At 50.7% G+C, this 14415-nt stretch overlaps 1 protein-coding gene across 1 annotated transcript in view; it reads right to left on the minus strand.

Moving 5' to 3' along the window:
• The window catches only part of LOC104281085 (cysteine-rich and transmembrane domain-containing protein 1-like), a 15535-nt gene extending 1529 nt beyond the window's left edge, over positions 1-14006 (minus strand). The window contains exon 1 of the mRNA XM_009878953.1: positions 13752-14006. Coding sequence (XP_009877255.1) covers positions 13752-13980 — 229 coding nt within the window. The 5' untranslated portion in view covers positions 13981-14006. The remainder of the gene's footprint in view (positions 1-13751) is intronic.
• Between the last annotated feature and the right edge of the window lie 409 nt (positions 14007-14415).

Consider the following 14415-nt stretch of genomic DNA (forward strand, 5'->3'; position numbering starts at 1 on the left):
GTGGCCACGTGCTCTCCTCCCGCCGGGAGCTGCTGGCCCTGCCTACCCCTGCGGAGCCCCAGCCCCAGGAGCAGAGTGGGACCTGATGGAAACTCGGCTCCTGCGCACAGACCAGGGCCCCGCGGGCAGTGGGGAGCTGCTACAGCAGTGGCTGCACGACCTCCTTCCCACAGCCCATGGGGTGGGCCCAGGGCCAGCAGCCCTGCCACACTGCTCAGCACCTTGGCCTCATCCTGCAATCCAAAGGAGCCTATTTCAGCAGCCCCAGGAGCAGAGTGGGACCTGATGGAAACTCGGCTCCTGCGCACAGACCAGGGCCCCGCGGGCAGTGGGGAGCTGCTACAGCAGTGGCTGCACGACCTCCTTCCCACAGCCCATGGGGTGGGCCCAGGGCCAGCAGCCCTGCCACACTGCTCAGCACCTTGGCCTCATCCTGCAATCCAAAGGAGCCTATTTCAGCCCTTTGAAAAGGGGAATCTGGCCCAAGGGAGACAAGACTTTGGTCAGGCACCTCCCTCCTGCCGGCCCGCAGCCTCAAACTTCTGCTCAAAACTACAAGTGTAAGACTTGCAAAGGCTTCGTGTTCAAAGGCATGAAGACTTGTGAGTCCCTGACCTCCCACAGCATTGTATCAGCAGCTCTCTGTTTATTCCCTGCTTGTTCACCCTGCTGAGGTGACCCAAGTCCACTTGTTCCCACACATCTCTGTGCAGCCCACGCTGTCCCTGGAGCAGTGGGTTCCAGGGCACACCAATGGCTCAGCAGTGGGAAAGCGGGGAGCTGTGCTTTCTGTCCAGGGGAGGAGCTGGCTTAGCTGAGTTGCCCATAGTTTTGCTTTCCCTGCCCACCTGGCACTGCCGGGAGTAGCTGGACAATGGGCCATTTGATCCATTTAACCTCCTGCGCTGAGCATCGTCCTCCCCTGCAGCAAAGCGAGCTGCCAGAGCAGACGAGTGACAGCAAAACACACCCCAAATGCTCCAACAACCCCGTGTAAGATGATGACGTGCAGTGGCCGGGCAGGGCAGAGCACACACACAACACGCAGAGATAAGCAAGAGCTCCTCGCCAGAGTGCGGTCCCTGCCCATGCCTGGGTGGGAGAGGGTGCTCCTGCCATGCCCCAGAGCGACCAGTCAAAGGGGCTTTTCCCGTGGCTGTTTGAGAAACTTTGGAACCAGCTCCCTGTGCCGGAGCCCTGAGGCAACTCTGGTTTCTGACCGGCTGGCAGGTGCCATTCAAGCCGTCCTGCTTCGGAGCCGTGGAGGGCTGGATTGCTGCTGCCAGAGCACTGCCAAAGGCAGGGTCAACTGTGCCCTGAGCCATCCGTGTCTGTGCAGCAGAAGGGGGCAGGGAGGATGACTGGGGAAGCACTGGTTCCTGCTAGTTTGGAGGCAGCGGGGTGACTGACCTCCGGAAAACACGAGTAAGGGCAGAAACCACAGAACTTGCTCCAGAGCAAAGTCCTTGCAGCTTCAGACCAAAACCTGACACCCTCCCCTGCCCCAGAAAAGGTTCTGCAGCATGTGACACTCCCAAATCTGTTGGATGGCATAAGGTGACACTGCTTTGGGGGTGCCTCACATCCCCTCAGCTCCCTCGCTGGAGCAGCTGAGATGGGCTGAGCTCTCAGACCTGGGCTGAGGGTGGTACCTTCTCTCTGGAGCACTAGGGCCCTTCCCACAGAGCGCAGGAGGACCCGGCCAGCCTCCGGAGGAGGAGGAGGCGGCCACATCACTGCAATGCCAGCCCAGGCTGGAGGGCAGTGAATAGTTTGGGCCACCCCAATCAAGCCCCTCTTCACCCTAACCAAAGGTGGCCTGGTCTGTAGCTGCAGCCGAGGCACCATCCAGGGAAGAGCTCTGACACCACGGCCTTCCACTGCGACGGTTAAGGTAATGCTGCCTTCCAGCAGCGCAGCGCTCAGCTACCAAGGAGCGGTGCCTGAGTGTGCATAAGACGAGCTGTCAAATGATATATGAACACTGACAAGTCCTCCATCGCAGCACACAAACACGTAAAGGATTTTTCTGGTTAGCTGGCTACTTGCAAAGAAATCAGTGAAATTGAGTCCAACTGTGTATTCTGCTGCGGGCTGGGTCTGTGCTGCCTTCCCCCCTCAAAGCAGAGCTGAAGCGGATGCTGTCCTGAGCAATTTAGAGTAAGCTGTCCATGACTGCAGGGATACCAGAACAGTTTGCCTGAAGTATTTATGATTAATCCATTAAAACTTTTAAACTACAGCCAAGTGTTGAGGACACACCAATAAAGCGTGTTCAAAGGATGCGTAAAGTGCTGTTATGAAACACCTGCTGAAATATTCAACGGGCCTGTGCGGCGGGAGATCGGCTACCTCCCTGCGGCCCGGTGTTGGATGCCACACGAGTGGGTCACGGTGGTGGGGGGCACTGCCCCGCCTGGCTGCTTGTGCAAGGATGGTCTGGGACTTATCCTGGGTTTGGGGTGCGTGGAAGAGCACTGAAATGAGACCATGTCCTTTCACTCCCTACTGGTAAAAGCTGGAGGTCATGTAAACCCTCAGCACATCGTGGTACAAGGACCTTTCTGCAGGAACTCCAAGAAAAAGCTGCGGTTTCCCCCCATGCAGGGGGTTATGGTACTTTACCAAATTCATTCATTTTCCAAGTACAAGGAAAACCCCCAAAACAACCATGTGGAAAGCACATTTGAGAAGCTGATGCCTCCCACTGCAGAGTTCCTCTCCCTGAGAGAGCAAGAGCCCAGAGGGCAGCTCTCTGCCACCGGCCACTCACGGGAGCCGCTGCCACCCCCAGAGGAAAGACAGTCGCCACGGAAAGATTTCTGACTTGGGAGAGCACCTGGGCAAGACTCTAAATCAGAACAACCACCTCTCCCTTAAAGTTTGCATTTAATGATAGCTTGCTTTGAAGCTTCATCAGTGCATCAGAAGTTGCAGCTCTGCCACTGTTATCAAATTACCAGTGAGACTTAAACACAGCCACACAGCGCTGACGCCAAAAAGCTTTTCTCATCAGCAGAGGATGCCCTGAAAACAGCACAGTAAGAGACAGCACGACAAAAGCCTGAGCACCTTACTCAGATCTCTTAAAATCATTTCATTTGGAAGTCTTGCACAGCACATTACTGATGCAAGCCACGCGAAGTCTTCCCAACTCACTGCAGCCAGCAGTCGTCCATTAACAAAGATCAGGTTTTCTACGGAACAGCTTTGCCACTGAAACTTCAACCCAGGATAAGATAATTAAGGGAACTGCTGGCTCTTGTCAGAAGCCTGAAGGCCTCCAAGCTAAAGCCACTCAGTTTGCTGTGGTGAGCCCTACCGGGGACTTCATTCACTGCTTGGTGTCCCGTTTTTGTCCAAGGTCAGTGTCCTGGCCTGAGCTACACAGAACCAATTCTGTTCAGTGATTTTCCTTTTCAGCTCAGTCTCTTCCAAGAGACTGCACACTCTGAAGTCAACAGCATGTTTGTGCAGAGAGTGTCTGCTACTAGAAGTGATAACGCCTGATGTTTACAGTCACTGCCAGGGATTGGGATGCAGAAAGACTGTTGCTGATACTTGCTCCCTGTAGTGACCAAGGTCGCTGCTGGATCTTGTGTAACACCCTGAGAGTTCCACAGAATAAAAAGGGACACAAGGAAGTAAAAGGTTGCACCTTCAGGGAGGAACAGACAGAACAGGTGACAAACAAGACCATTCCATCCCATATATGTTGTGTTCAGTATAAAGCTCAGGGATCATAGGGCTTAAACTCTCTTCTTCAATGGCTGGCATCTGAGGAAGACTGTCTGAGCTTCTGCCTTTGATCATGATCCTGAATTCCTGAATCTTCCTGTGTTCAGTTTCCCTCTGTCGCTGAGCCTGGAGCTTCCCTGGTGCCTCCTGCTCTGCAGCACCAGTTGGGATTGCTGTCAGGGGGGGAGTTGGGTTTGGCATTGGTTTTGTCTCTATGTATTTATACAGTTCATTATTTTAATTATTTCCTTATTAGTACTATTATTGCTTATTGAAGCTGGTTTAGTTTTCCAATCTGTAAGTCTCTCTGTCTCACTCCCTTTCTGTTTGGGGAGGGAGAGGGGCTAGAAAGCATCGGTCAGTGTTCCGTGGCTGGCCCAGCCCTGACCCTCGACAGTCCACCACTCCGAAGCCCCCCTACGGCACATGCCAGGGTCCTTCCAGCTGCGAGCAGAGGCCCATGAGCACTTTGGGACTGGTGGTCCCATTAGAAACCAGGGCAATTTCTCTCAGAGGCACTAGGCAGCACTCAGGTTTAGGCTCAAGTTTGACGCTTCCATTGTTTTTTCTAAACCAGGATGGCAGAGGGTGTAAACCGAGCAGACTCTCTCGTCTTTTAATCAGTCTTAAAGAGCATATATCACAATGAATCATGCTTACCCGAAAATGGTAGCACTCCCTGTAATCACACTGTACCAGCCTGCACAATCCAGTGCAAATAACTCCCACTTTGTTTTTAAAACAAATACTACAATACCTTGTTATTTCATGTACAGTCTGCTTTATCTTAGGCATACATATTTCGTTTCTTCTCAGACCTAATTGGTATGTTAATCATTAGCTCCGTGAGGGAAAGGCATGTGCGGCACTTTTCACCCGGTTTGGTATGAACTGAAATCATGACCTTAGACCACAGTGCTCCTTATCACAGCACGTTACCAGGCCCACAAGGATTGCAGCACAAGGAAAACAGCTTTGATAACAGAACCAGCCCACCCTGTCCCAGGCATCACAGTTAAGGTACCGACTCAACCTACACGTTGAGCCTCCCTGGAAAGCTGCAGGGACGGTGCCCAAGAGCCCTCCTGCTCCGCAAACCCTCCCCAAAGTCTCACGGCGCGTCGCCGGCAGCCCTGGCCCTTGGCTGGGTATTTCAGCTGTGACATCCAGGCAGACAAACAAGCAAAAGCTCACTTCAGGCAAGCCTGGGGCGGTCTGGACAGAGAAAAGTCAGGCAAGAAGAGAGGAGTGCACAGCCCTGGGGTCAGCCCAGCCAAGCACCAGGGACTTCCGAAGGCGAGAGCATCAGGAGCGTGAGAAAAATGGCAAGTCTTGAGGCTTACTTCTCCTTTCACTCCAGCCACACTGGTGCACAGACCCAGTCTGCAAGCAAACAAATTATTTCCACTTTAAGGTACGGGGCAAGGCCTGGAGTGCGCAAGAGGAAGCAGCAACAAGCACTTTACCAACCACTGCTGCTGCAGACCAACAACTTTTCCCGTGGTATTTGAACAGTTATTTGCCCCAGCAACATCTCTTCAGAGTAAAGCATTAGCTAATACCACAGTCTCCTTGTCTGGGAGGAAGCACGAAGCAGAGAAGGGATCTCTCTTCCCCACATACGAATAAAGTGGGATTTATCGCAAGCCACTTCTGCACCATGAACTTTGCTTTTGCTTGTCCAGCCAGCAAACGAGAACTTTTGCTTAAAACTGCACAGCACCATTTTAATAACAGCGTCTTACAGGGTTAAGTGCTTCCTGCAGCAGATTGCTAAGTCAAGTGAGTCCACACATCTGGTTCTACCTTCAGAGTGCTCTTACCTGAGTCCTTTGAAATTCTTTCTGTTTAGGACAGAGGCCAGAGAAGGGAAAGTCAGCACAAGGGCATTAGTGGCAGCCAAGCGATGCTGAAGTGACAGGGACCACAAGTCAAGTATTTCTGAGCCACTCTTTGGTCTGTAGCACCCCAAGTCTGCAGACCCAGCCCTGACCTCCCAGAGAGCCACATGTCCCTGAGCAAATCCCACTCAGGCGGCAAGTGCAGAAGGAGAGGTGGCGTGGCTGGGGAACAGGGATCCTAAGACTTCAACTGAAACTTCCAACAAGGCTCCTCTCTGCCCCAGGTCTCCTCCCTCACCCACAAGACCTCCAGGGCAGAGCCTGGGCACAGATGAGATCTCACTCCCTTGGCAAGAAAGGCACTGAATTACTCTTTCTCCTCCCTTGGGACGTTTGCTCATGCACAACAGCTTCATGGCTGTTGTGTCACATTTCCCGGCCACCCCTACTCCCTCCTGCCCAGAGGCTTTTCCTGTACAGCACAGTCTCTACCGACACCGGATTCAGATTTCAGGAAATACCTTTGCACACTCCTGAAAACAGATCACCGGTCAGAGCCAGATGGATCCACAATATCCTACTTCCAAGCAAAAATCTTCCAAAGTTGCAAACCGTGAAGAGCAAGTTTCACAATCCCCAGCTCTGACGACTCTGCTGCGGAGCTACCAGTGCAAAAACCAAGGTACTGAGGAAGCAAATTGCCGGTGAGTGCAGGTTGTTTCACCTGCAAACACCCTCTGCCACCAGACAACTGCCCAGCCCAGATTTCAGATTGGACTCAAGCAGAGGCGACTAACATAACAACTACCCACATGGGTATTGGACCTGCCCCCCGACATGGGCATTGGACCTGCCCCCCTTCATGGCTGCATGACTATATCCAGCAATTCAGGAAAATTCCTGCCTTTCAGTTCCCGCAAGTCTCAGAAGCCCTGGAGAGCTATTTTCAGCTTTCAGGGAGCTGAACAGGCAACACATTTCAGGGAAATTACCCTGCAGGCGTGCCAAGTGAGCACCTTCCAGAGCCAACGCTGCAACGGCCGCGTTTCATGCGAGGGTCAAGATGTTCCCCTCTCACACACTCCACAAACGCTCAGAGCACGGGTTATGTCCGATCACAAACCCTGCAAATCTTTCTTGCAGCTGAGCTGGGAAAGACACAAGTTTCCTTACCTGAGCACACAGGGATGGGATTCAGAGAGCTCGGAAATAATGGACGTGATACTAATCAGCATTTAGGTAGTATAGACATTTGCGGGAAGGATTCAACATCTCTAAAAAGCCAGGCTGCAGGCACTCCTTGTGTAGTAAACACTCAGGTCTCTGCAGGATGCCAGCAGGCATCCACCAGCTCTCCAAAGCCCTATAAAGCCCATCACACAGGTTAGGGAGCCTACAGGAGACATGTCATGTAAGAAACTCGCTTCCTCCAGCTCAAAAGTACAGTAATTCAGGGCTTCAGACCCTTCCATTTTTTTCCAGACTGCAAAAGATGCAGACACATCTCACAAAACAAAAAATTTGAGAACCTTCTCTAACAATTTTTTTTTTTAACCAGTGAATTCTTAATTTACTGTTAAAGCAAGGAGGCATTTTCCACCTGGTCAACTGCAGGGCTAAGCTAAGAACATCACATTTCTCAGCTTGAGTCAGCGTTTTCATTGTAAAATCAGCATCAATCCTAGATTTAGACAAGATCTGGCATAGAGGGATTTACACAGCATAAAGTCAAGTCTTACAAGGGTCTTGCAAGAGTGTTCTGGAGGACAGACAGGAGGGACAAAGTCCAGTTTTAAAGCAAAGGGAACACACCACAGCAGGGTATCAAGAGTGTCCTTGAGCAGTCCCCCCAGGGCTCAAGTACCATGATCTGTGCAGCACTGGAAAAAGGCTTTACTTGCTTCTCAGCCAGGCTCAGTGCCCAGCTGTCGAGGACTGTCCAGAACAGCAGCCTCATTTAATTCAGTTCACTATGAAGCCAGCTTTAGCCTCATTTGGCCAGGGTTTTTTGAACCATGTTTTCAGATCCAGGACCTGAATTTCAAAATCCATTTCTTCGTATCAGGCTTTTCTCAGATGATTCCCTCCTTGAGGGTGAAAAGCCGTGAAGGTGAGGGGGGACATCAGCTTCAGGACAGCACTGTCTGTGCAGCCAGCTGACAGGGGCCAGGGACGGGGGGAGGGATGATACAGCAGTCTTGGGGGAGAGAGAACACCAGGTTTTAATGCACACTACAGTATGAGGAGCAGATAAGAAGACAAGTGCCAAGTAAAATTTATTGGGTTTTTGGCAGGACATCAACTGTCAGGAGCTGCAGGTCCTGGAGGTACAGAACAGTTAAACTGAATGCTCTGAGAGACACTGTTTGGAAAGGATAAAGACAGAGAGAGAAAGCCTGCTGGAATTGCAACATGCTGCCCTCCGAATAAAAACTTGGGCTGGGGAGGGTTTGAGCTGACAAGGTGCGAGGAGCAAGGGGGTAATTGCTGAAAGGCACCAGAGAGCCTAACCAGAGCCATTAGGATCCCCTCTTTTCGACATCGAGATCTGTAAAGAGGAAAAATTCACCCTTGGAGCAGAAGGCAGTGGCTGTATCTAGGTGACCTGTTTATTCTCGCAGCTGGTCAAACACTGGGAGGCAGGCAGCATTGCTCTGACTATTACTCTTATCGCAGCCGGCTTGGCTACGAGTAATCAACTTCCAGAAATAAGATTTCCGCCCCGCGCGTACAATAGGTCAGACGCAATAGTGAGGTTTGTTTGCCTTCGGTTGGAAGGAAGGCTGTGACAGAGCCTGGTTCCCTTGGGCGCTGCACAGATCAGCCTCAGCCCTCGCGTTGTTATGTATCAGGGGTTGGGGGAGCAAATTGCCAACATCAGCTACTGCTTTCAAAATGAGTATGTCACCTCGTACTTTGGCTCATTCCCCTTTTTAAAGCACGTCGTTACCCACAGCATTACATTTCACCTCTAATTTACATAGACAAGAAACTAACTGCTGTCCAGTCAGCAGGTACTGTGGTTCCCTTAAGCTAGCTGATAACACATTATTTGGTAATGAAAACACTGGTGGGGAAATGAGATATTTTGTGGAATGAGGCATTTTCTTCCTCCTAACCAAGCAGCTGTTGCTCAAGAAGGCCTAACTCCTTCTGCCGAGCTCCATGTGGGCACTGTGCTCCTACCACAGCCACGTTTCCCAGCTTTGTGCTGGTGCCGGCGAATTCCCTTGAGCTTCCCAAGGCACGGTGTGACAGCAGATGGCAGATCTACCAGATTGCAGGAACTTGTACCCGGGCAGACTCCGTGTGGATGGACATGAAGACAGCCCTCAGTTTTTACAGCAGGAAAGATGTGGATAGAAATGAGCACAGGTCAGTTCTAGGAGCTGGGAAGCTGCATCAGGGTAACAGTCTTCAGGCTCAGCACATAAATTATAAAGGCAAAGGTCAAGTTGTTTACTTCTGATGAACAACCACCAAGTTGCAAGATGTAAGAAGCGTTGCCTCTTTAGAGACTTCACTAGTGGTGGCCTGTGCAAGCCCCAAAGCCAGTTATCAAAGAAAAAAAAACCAACATAGTCATGAGGCCTTGCGTGCCACCTCAGCAAGTTGCCTGCCCTCTCTGGCTCACTGCACCCAGAGAAGAAACACACGCTTTGAGGCTTTTCATGCCCAACGCTGTTGAGGGAGCTGGGGTGACTCTGAGGGGGAAAGCCTGCACCGTTGGACTCCATCCACTGTGGGAGAAGGGACAAGGGACCACCAGCTGCCAGCATCAGCTGCAGCCTCCCGCTCGTGTGTGCTCTGACACACGGGAGTCACGCGGCCAACTCCACCTGCTCTTCAGGTGTAAAACACAAGGTGGCTTCCGCAACTGCAGAGCACTGTCGCGGCTAACTAATCCTACACAGCCAGTTCCGAGGGGAACACACTTGTTTCTCTTTGTTCAGCACTGGGCTGCACCTTTCACCAACAACATACATCCCCCTACTCAATGTCGTATCGAAAAGATGACAACATCCTCCCTCCCCTCTTTCCAGCAGAGTCATTGTGCACTTCACAGTAATAACTTCCCCGTTCCAGCCGAGCACGGCCTCAGCCAGAGGGACCGAGCTCTCGGTCTGGTCTTAGAGGTCCCAGCCCCGAGGAGGGAAGGACGGATGGGGGGCCGGCTGGGGAGAGGCACGGCTGCAGCACATGGTCCCTCCTCAGCTGCCTTTCAGACACGACTTGGGGGCTCATGAGCCCTTCTGCAGTGTGGGTGACAAAACCTGTGCTAAGTTTAAGCTGTCTCCCTATTATGTCTCAGATGAAGCTTTCTTTTAAATATAGAGAGTGAGCCATATGAGGTTTTTTTCTTCTTCAAGGGCCAACTGGACAGACCTTTTGTTGTGCAACTCCAGACAGGCCACAAAATGTTAGATTAAAAACAACCATCACCATGAAATCCTACTTTACCATCAGATTTTGAGAGCTCAAAAGTAATTACTTCCATCCGCCTGATTCACTCAAGACCAACATACGATGCATAATTGCTTCCCCACATTAGCGCACCAGCTACAATCCACAATGTGAGCCCAGTCTGCCTACACAATAACTTAAAGCATACATTTTAAAGTAGAGCAAATTTCCTGGTTTTCAATGTGGACACGTGTTTGTTCAGAAATGCCAATGCATTACTTAGAGTAGCTTAATTCATCAGTTCAAGCAAAGTCATCTAGGAGATCAAAACGTTTGTTCTGAAAGCATCCACACAGCAGCTCTTACCAGATTACTGCCTGGAAAAACCACAAGAACTGACAAGTCACACACCAGATCAGCTAGGCAGACTCTAATGACTCGATTAAATTTAGACTTTTATATTAGAGGTTCAGCCACACCAACTGATACATAGTGTTAGCACAACAGACCTTTTAAACATGAGCTTTCTTAGGGACATCCGTTCTATATTAGACACTCCTGCAGGCGATCTTGAAACCTCACTGCAAGCTCTCAGAAGACTTTAGCTAGAGCGTCACAGGACAAAGATCAGGTTCCAGTTTGACGGACTAGCCAAAAAGGAGCAAGGAGGTAAAATATAACAGTGTTTAACAGAAGGAAAAAAAAAAATCAAGAAAAAGCTTTTGCAGACAAACAAAAAGTTATAGCCCTGACTTCATTTATTCATGTTTTTGTCCATTACATCCACTTCAGCAAAAGCAGTGCAAACTGGTGGCTCCCAAGGCAGGTTCAGAGCCCACTCAGGGCCACAGGGTGGAGATAGGACTTTCCCGCACATCTTTGCTTTGTGGGTTAAGGTGCTGCTTCTGCAGAACTGCAGTTGTGTTAGTCCAGGTTTAACAACAAAACCCTGCGTCCCACAGCACACGCCTGGGCTCTTGGTGGCAGGGGCACCCTGACACCCAGCTACCTGTCCTCTCCAATCTCCCAGCCCACTCCTTTCTGCTGCTCCACGGGTTTGCGAGGAGAGCAGAGACCTGATCCAAGCAGAGGATGTTCCGTGTCATTAGTTCCCTGATCCAGCCTGATAGGAGATGGTTTAAGCCTCCAAGGCAGCAGATCTGGCTCAAAGCCAGATCGACCAAAGCAGAAGATCCACTCTCCCTTCAGCTTCTGCTAGCATATCCCTCTCTGGGGCTGTAGCAGTAAAACAAAACTTGCACTAACCAAAGAGAGTCTATGTGAGAGACTAAGAATTTTTCCCACCCAGAACCAACACAACTATATGCGTTTCTCAGGGAAAACCCTGATTGCACATTGAGGTCATGTGATGGGAAGCAACATGTGCTGCCTCCTCCTCCTCAGAGACAAAATCTTGAAATTGTCACTCTTAGGCAGAGGAAGCTGAACTCATGATTTGAGCTCATTCACACATTAACTCACACCAATTGTTTGCTGCTTATATTTAGGTTCTCTGACCAAATCCACACCAGAATATTCCCAATATCTCACATCAGCTATGAATCCAGGGTTGCTTTTATATACCCTGGTCCAGTAGAACAACATTTTAGCCAAGAATATTGAGGTAAAAGAATAAAGTTCTGGAAAATGTCTTCTCCATGGTTCAGCCTGTACGCCCAGCTATGCTGAGTCTCCTTTGGATTCACAGCACTGAAGAACTCTCACTGGGAAATTCTCAAGTTCCAGTTGCCCAAAAAATCAAGGGTTTTGAAAAGACCTTTGTCACAGGGCACTGCTGAGCCAGTGCGACAAAAAAGCAGTGGAGGGGCACAGCAGGCAGTTACTTCTAAATGCAGCAAACGCATCCAGACCTCAGTCCTGAACAGGCCCCAAGTGCAAACGCACGTTGTCCCAAGCCACGGCAACAACTGTACATGGAGAACAACCTTAATGCACAAGGGACAAAGACACTTTCCCATAGTGGCAATCGCCTTGGGGGATCTGTCCCAGTCCTGACAGTCTTCCAAGTGATGCAGCTTTGATACACCCTTTATCAGTGAGTCTTTACAGCAGTAGTACCCAAAGTGTGAGTGCCTTGCATAGCCGTAAAGCACTGACCTAGGTTTTGGGTTGAGGTATGTGCCACGTCTTATTTCTTTCCACCCCAGGTCACTCTCTCTTGTGACCACGCCAGACACACCCAGCACATACAAATCCTGGAGTCTCCTTCCTGAGAGCAGCTCCCACCTAAAGCATCGTGCCTGGACAGCACCTCTGCAGAACCACTTCCCATGCCCCCTCCTGCCGAACAGCCCTCTGGCTACCTCCTCTGCCACCCCAAGGCAGCCAGAACAGCAAGAGGTACTTAAGGCTCTTCTCAACAGCTCAGGTCCGTGTTTGTGCTATTTGCTGCAACCGAGGAAGAGGGGCGATGACGGTTTCTGGCCTCCCACTTATCACTGAAGAAGTCTGAAAAAGCACTGGAGTTGGCATGACAGCACGAGTCCCCACGCTGATGGTGAGGGGGCGAGTACATACCCATGATGCACAAACAGAGATTTCACAACCAAAGCCTGGTGAACCCTGACAAGAATAACCTTCGTCTCTAGGCAAGTGTCTTTACCAAAGCAAAGAGTCACCGAAAAACCCAAGCTAAACCTTCCCCTTTCCAACAGGGAAAAGGCACTGACCACACCCGACCTTGCCAGCATCCCAGAGTTGAGGCTGGAAGGGACCTTTGGAGATCATCTATGATCTGGTTCAACGCCGCTGCTCAGGCAGGGTCAGCTACAGCTGGCTGCCCAGGACCACTGTCCAGTCAGCTTTTGAGCATCTCCACAGACAGAGACTCCACAACCTCTCTGGGCAAACTGTGCCAGTGTTCGATTATTCTCACAGTAGAAAAGTGTCTTCTTGCTCCCAGAAGGAACATCCCGTATTTCAGCTGGTGCCCGTTGCCTCTGGTCCTGTCACTGGACAATACTGAGAAGCAGCTCCCTCTTTTTCATTCCTTTCCACACCGATAGGCCTCCCTGAGTCTCGTCTTCTTCCTGGCTGAACAGTCCCATCTCTCTCAGCTTCTTCTCACATCAAGATGCTCTGCTCCCTTAATCATCTTCTCGGTCCTGCTCTGCCAATTGGAGCCTGCACCAACACTGCAGTGAGCCCCATGAGAGCTGCGGGTGCCAGAGTAAGCCAGCACACCGTACTGAGGGGACGCAGCACACAGCTGGACCAGCTAGCTGCCAGGATAAGTTACATCCCTCTCCTTCCCCAGAGCAATAAAGACTTCAGAAAAAAACAAGAGCCCAGGAATGATTCCAATGGCACTATCAGATCACACAGACAGATACTGATGGGTTCAAGAAAACTGATGCACATTAATCTAGTAGGAATTGTACATTTGATTTTTACAAGCTTTAACTGTGCAGCCATCAGTTGAAGCTTCCCAACCAAAAGGTGGGCAGAGTGAGAGTTGTGGCGAATCTAAAGCCAACAAAAAGCACTTATAACCTCAGCATAAGCACTCCCTTGAGGGACCAGCACTAAGGATGCGCAGCAGTATCTTCCAACAGCCAGAAAACGCTCAGAGACACAGCAGCAAAATCAAGCAGGAAAACAGGCTATAAATCAGAATCACTACTTCAGACAAGTCTCCACCTCCCCCAGCTCTGTTAGGGCCAGACCCTGGTAACCTTCAAGTTACAAAGTCCAAGACGTCTTCATGCATTTGCACGCCCGAAAGGGTCGCGATCCCACTCGGCATACCTGTGTTTTTAGGCCCATCCGCATACACCGGTCCTGGAGGCGGAGGTGCGTTTTGCCACCCGTACTGGGGATAACCCTGGTAGCCTGGCTGGCCGGGCTGGTACGGCCCCGTCGGCCCGGGTGGGTAGCCTGGGTAGGGGCCAGGAGGACCACCCGGTTGCTGTGCATAGGGAGGGTAAGGGGCAGTCGGGCCCGGGCCGGGGTACGGTGGAGGATTTTCGTAGCTCATGTGGGATGCAGAATCTGTCCTGCAGAAGGAAAACAAACAGAAGAACTGGTTTGGTCTTGTCTGCTTCATCCACGATCATCTAATTCTCAGTTTGGACTGCTCTCCAGAGCGCCATACATTAAGTCTGAGAAAGACACCTCAAAATACCTGCCTGAGGAGCAAGTTTGTTTTTAACCCCATCACAGGTGCAAAGACTGAGTCCAAGTGCTTTCTTTTAAGTGACAGGGGTTTAGCTCAGCAGCAGAGTGACTTGCTGCTTTCCAGTCATGCATCAGCTATTCACCCTACGACATTTAACCGTCTTGCAACTGCAAAGCAAAATCCTCTGCTTCCACTCATGATTAAATTGCTTTTAAGAGAGATTTAGAAGTGATTACTTCATGTTTCTGTCAATACTAAAAAAGGAAAACATGAAGAAATGCAGCCTGTTCCCGA

The sequence above is a fragment of the Apaloderma vittatum genome, unplaced genomic scaffold (genome assembly GCF_000703405.1).
Source record: "Apaloderma vittatum isolate BGI_N311 unplaced genomic scaffold, ASM70340v1 scaffold15451, whole genome shotgun sequence".
NCBI classification, from domain to species: domain Eukaryota; kingdom Metazoa; phylum Chordata; class Aves; order Trogoniformes; family Trogonidae; genus Apaloderma; species Apaloderma vittatum.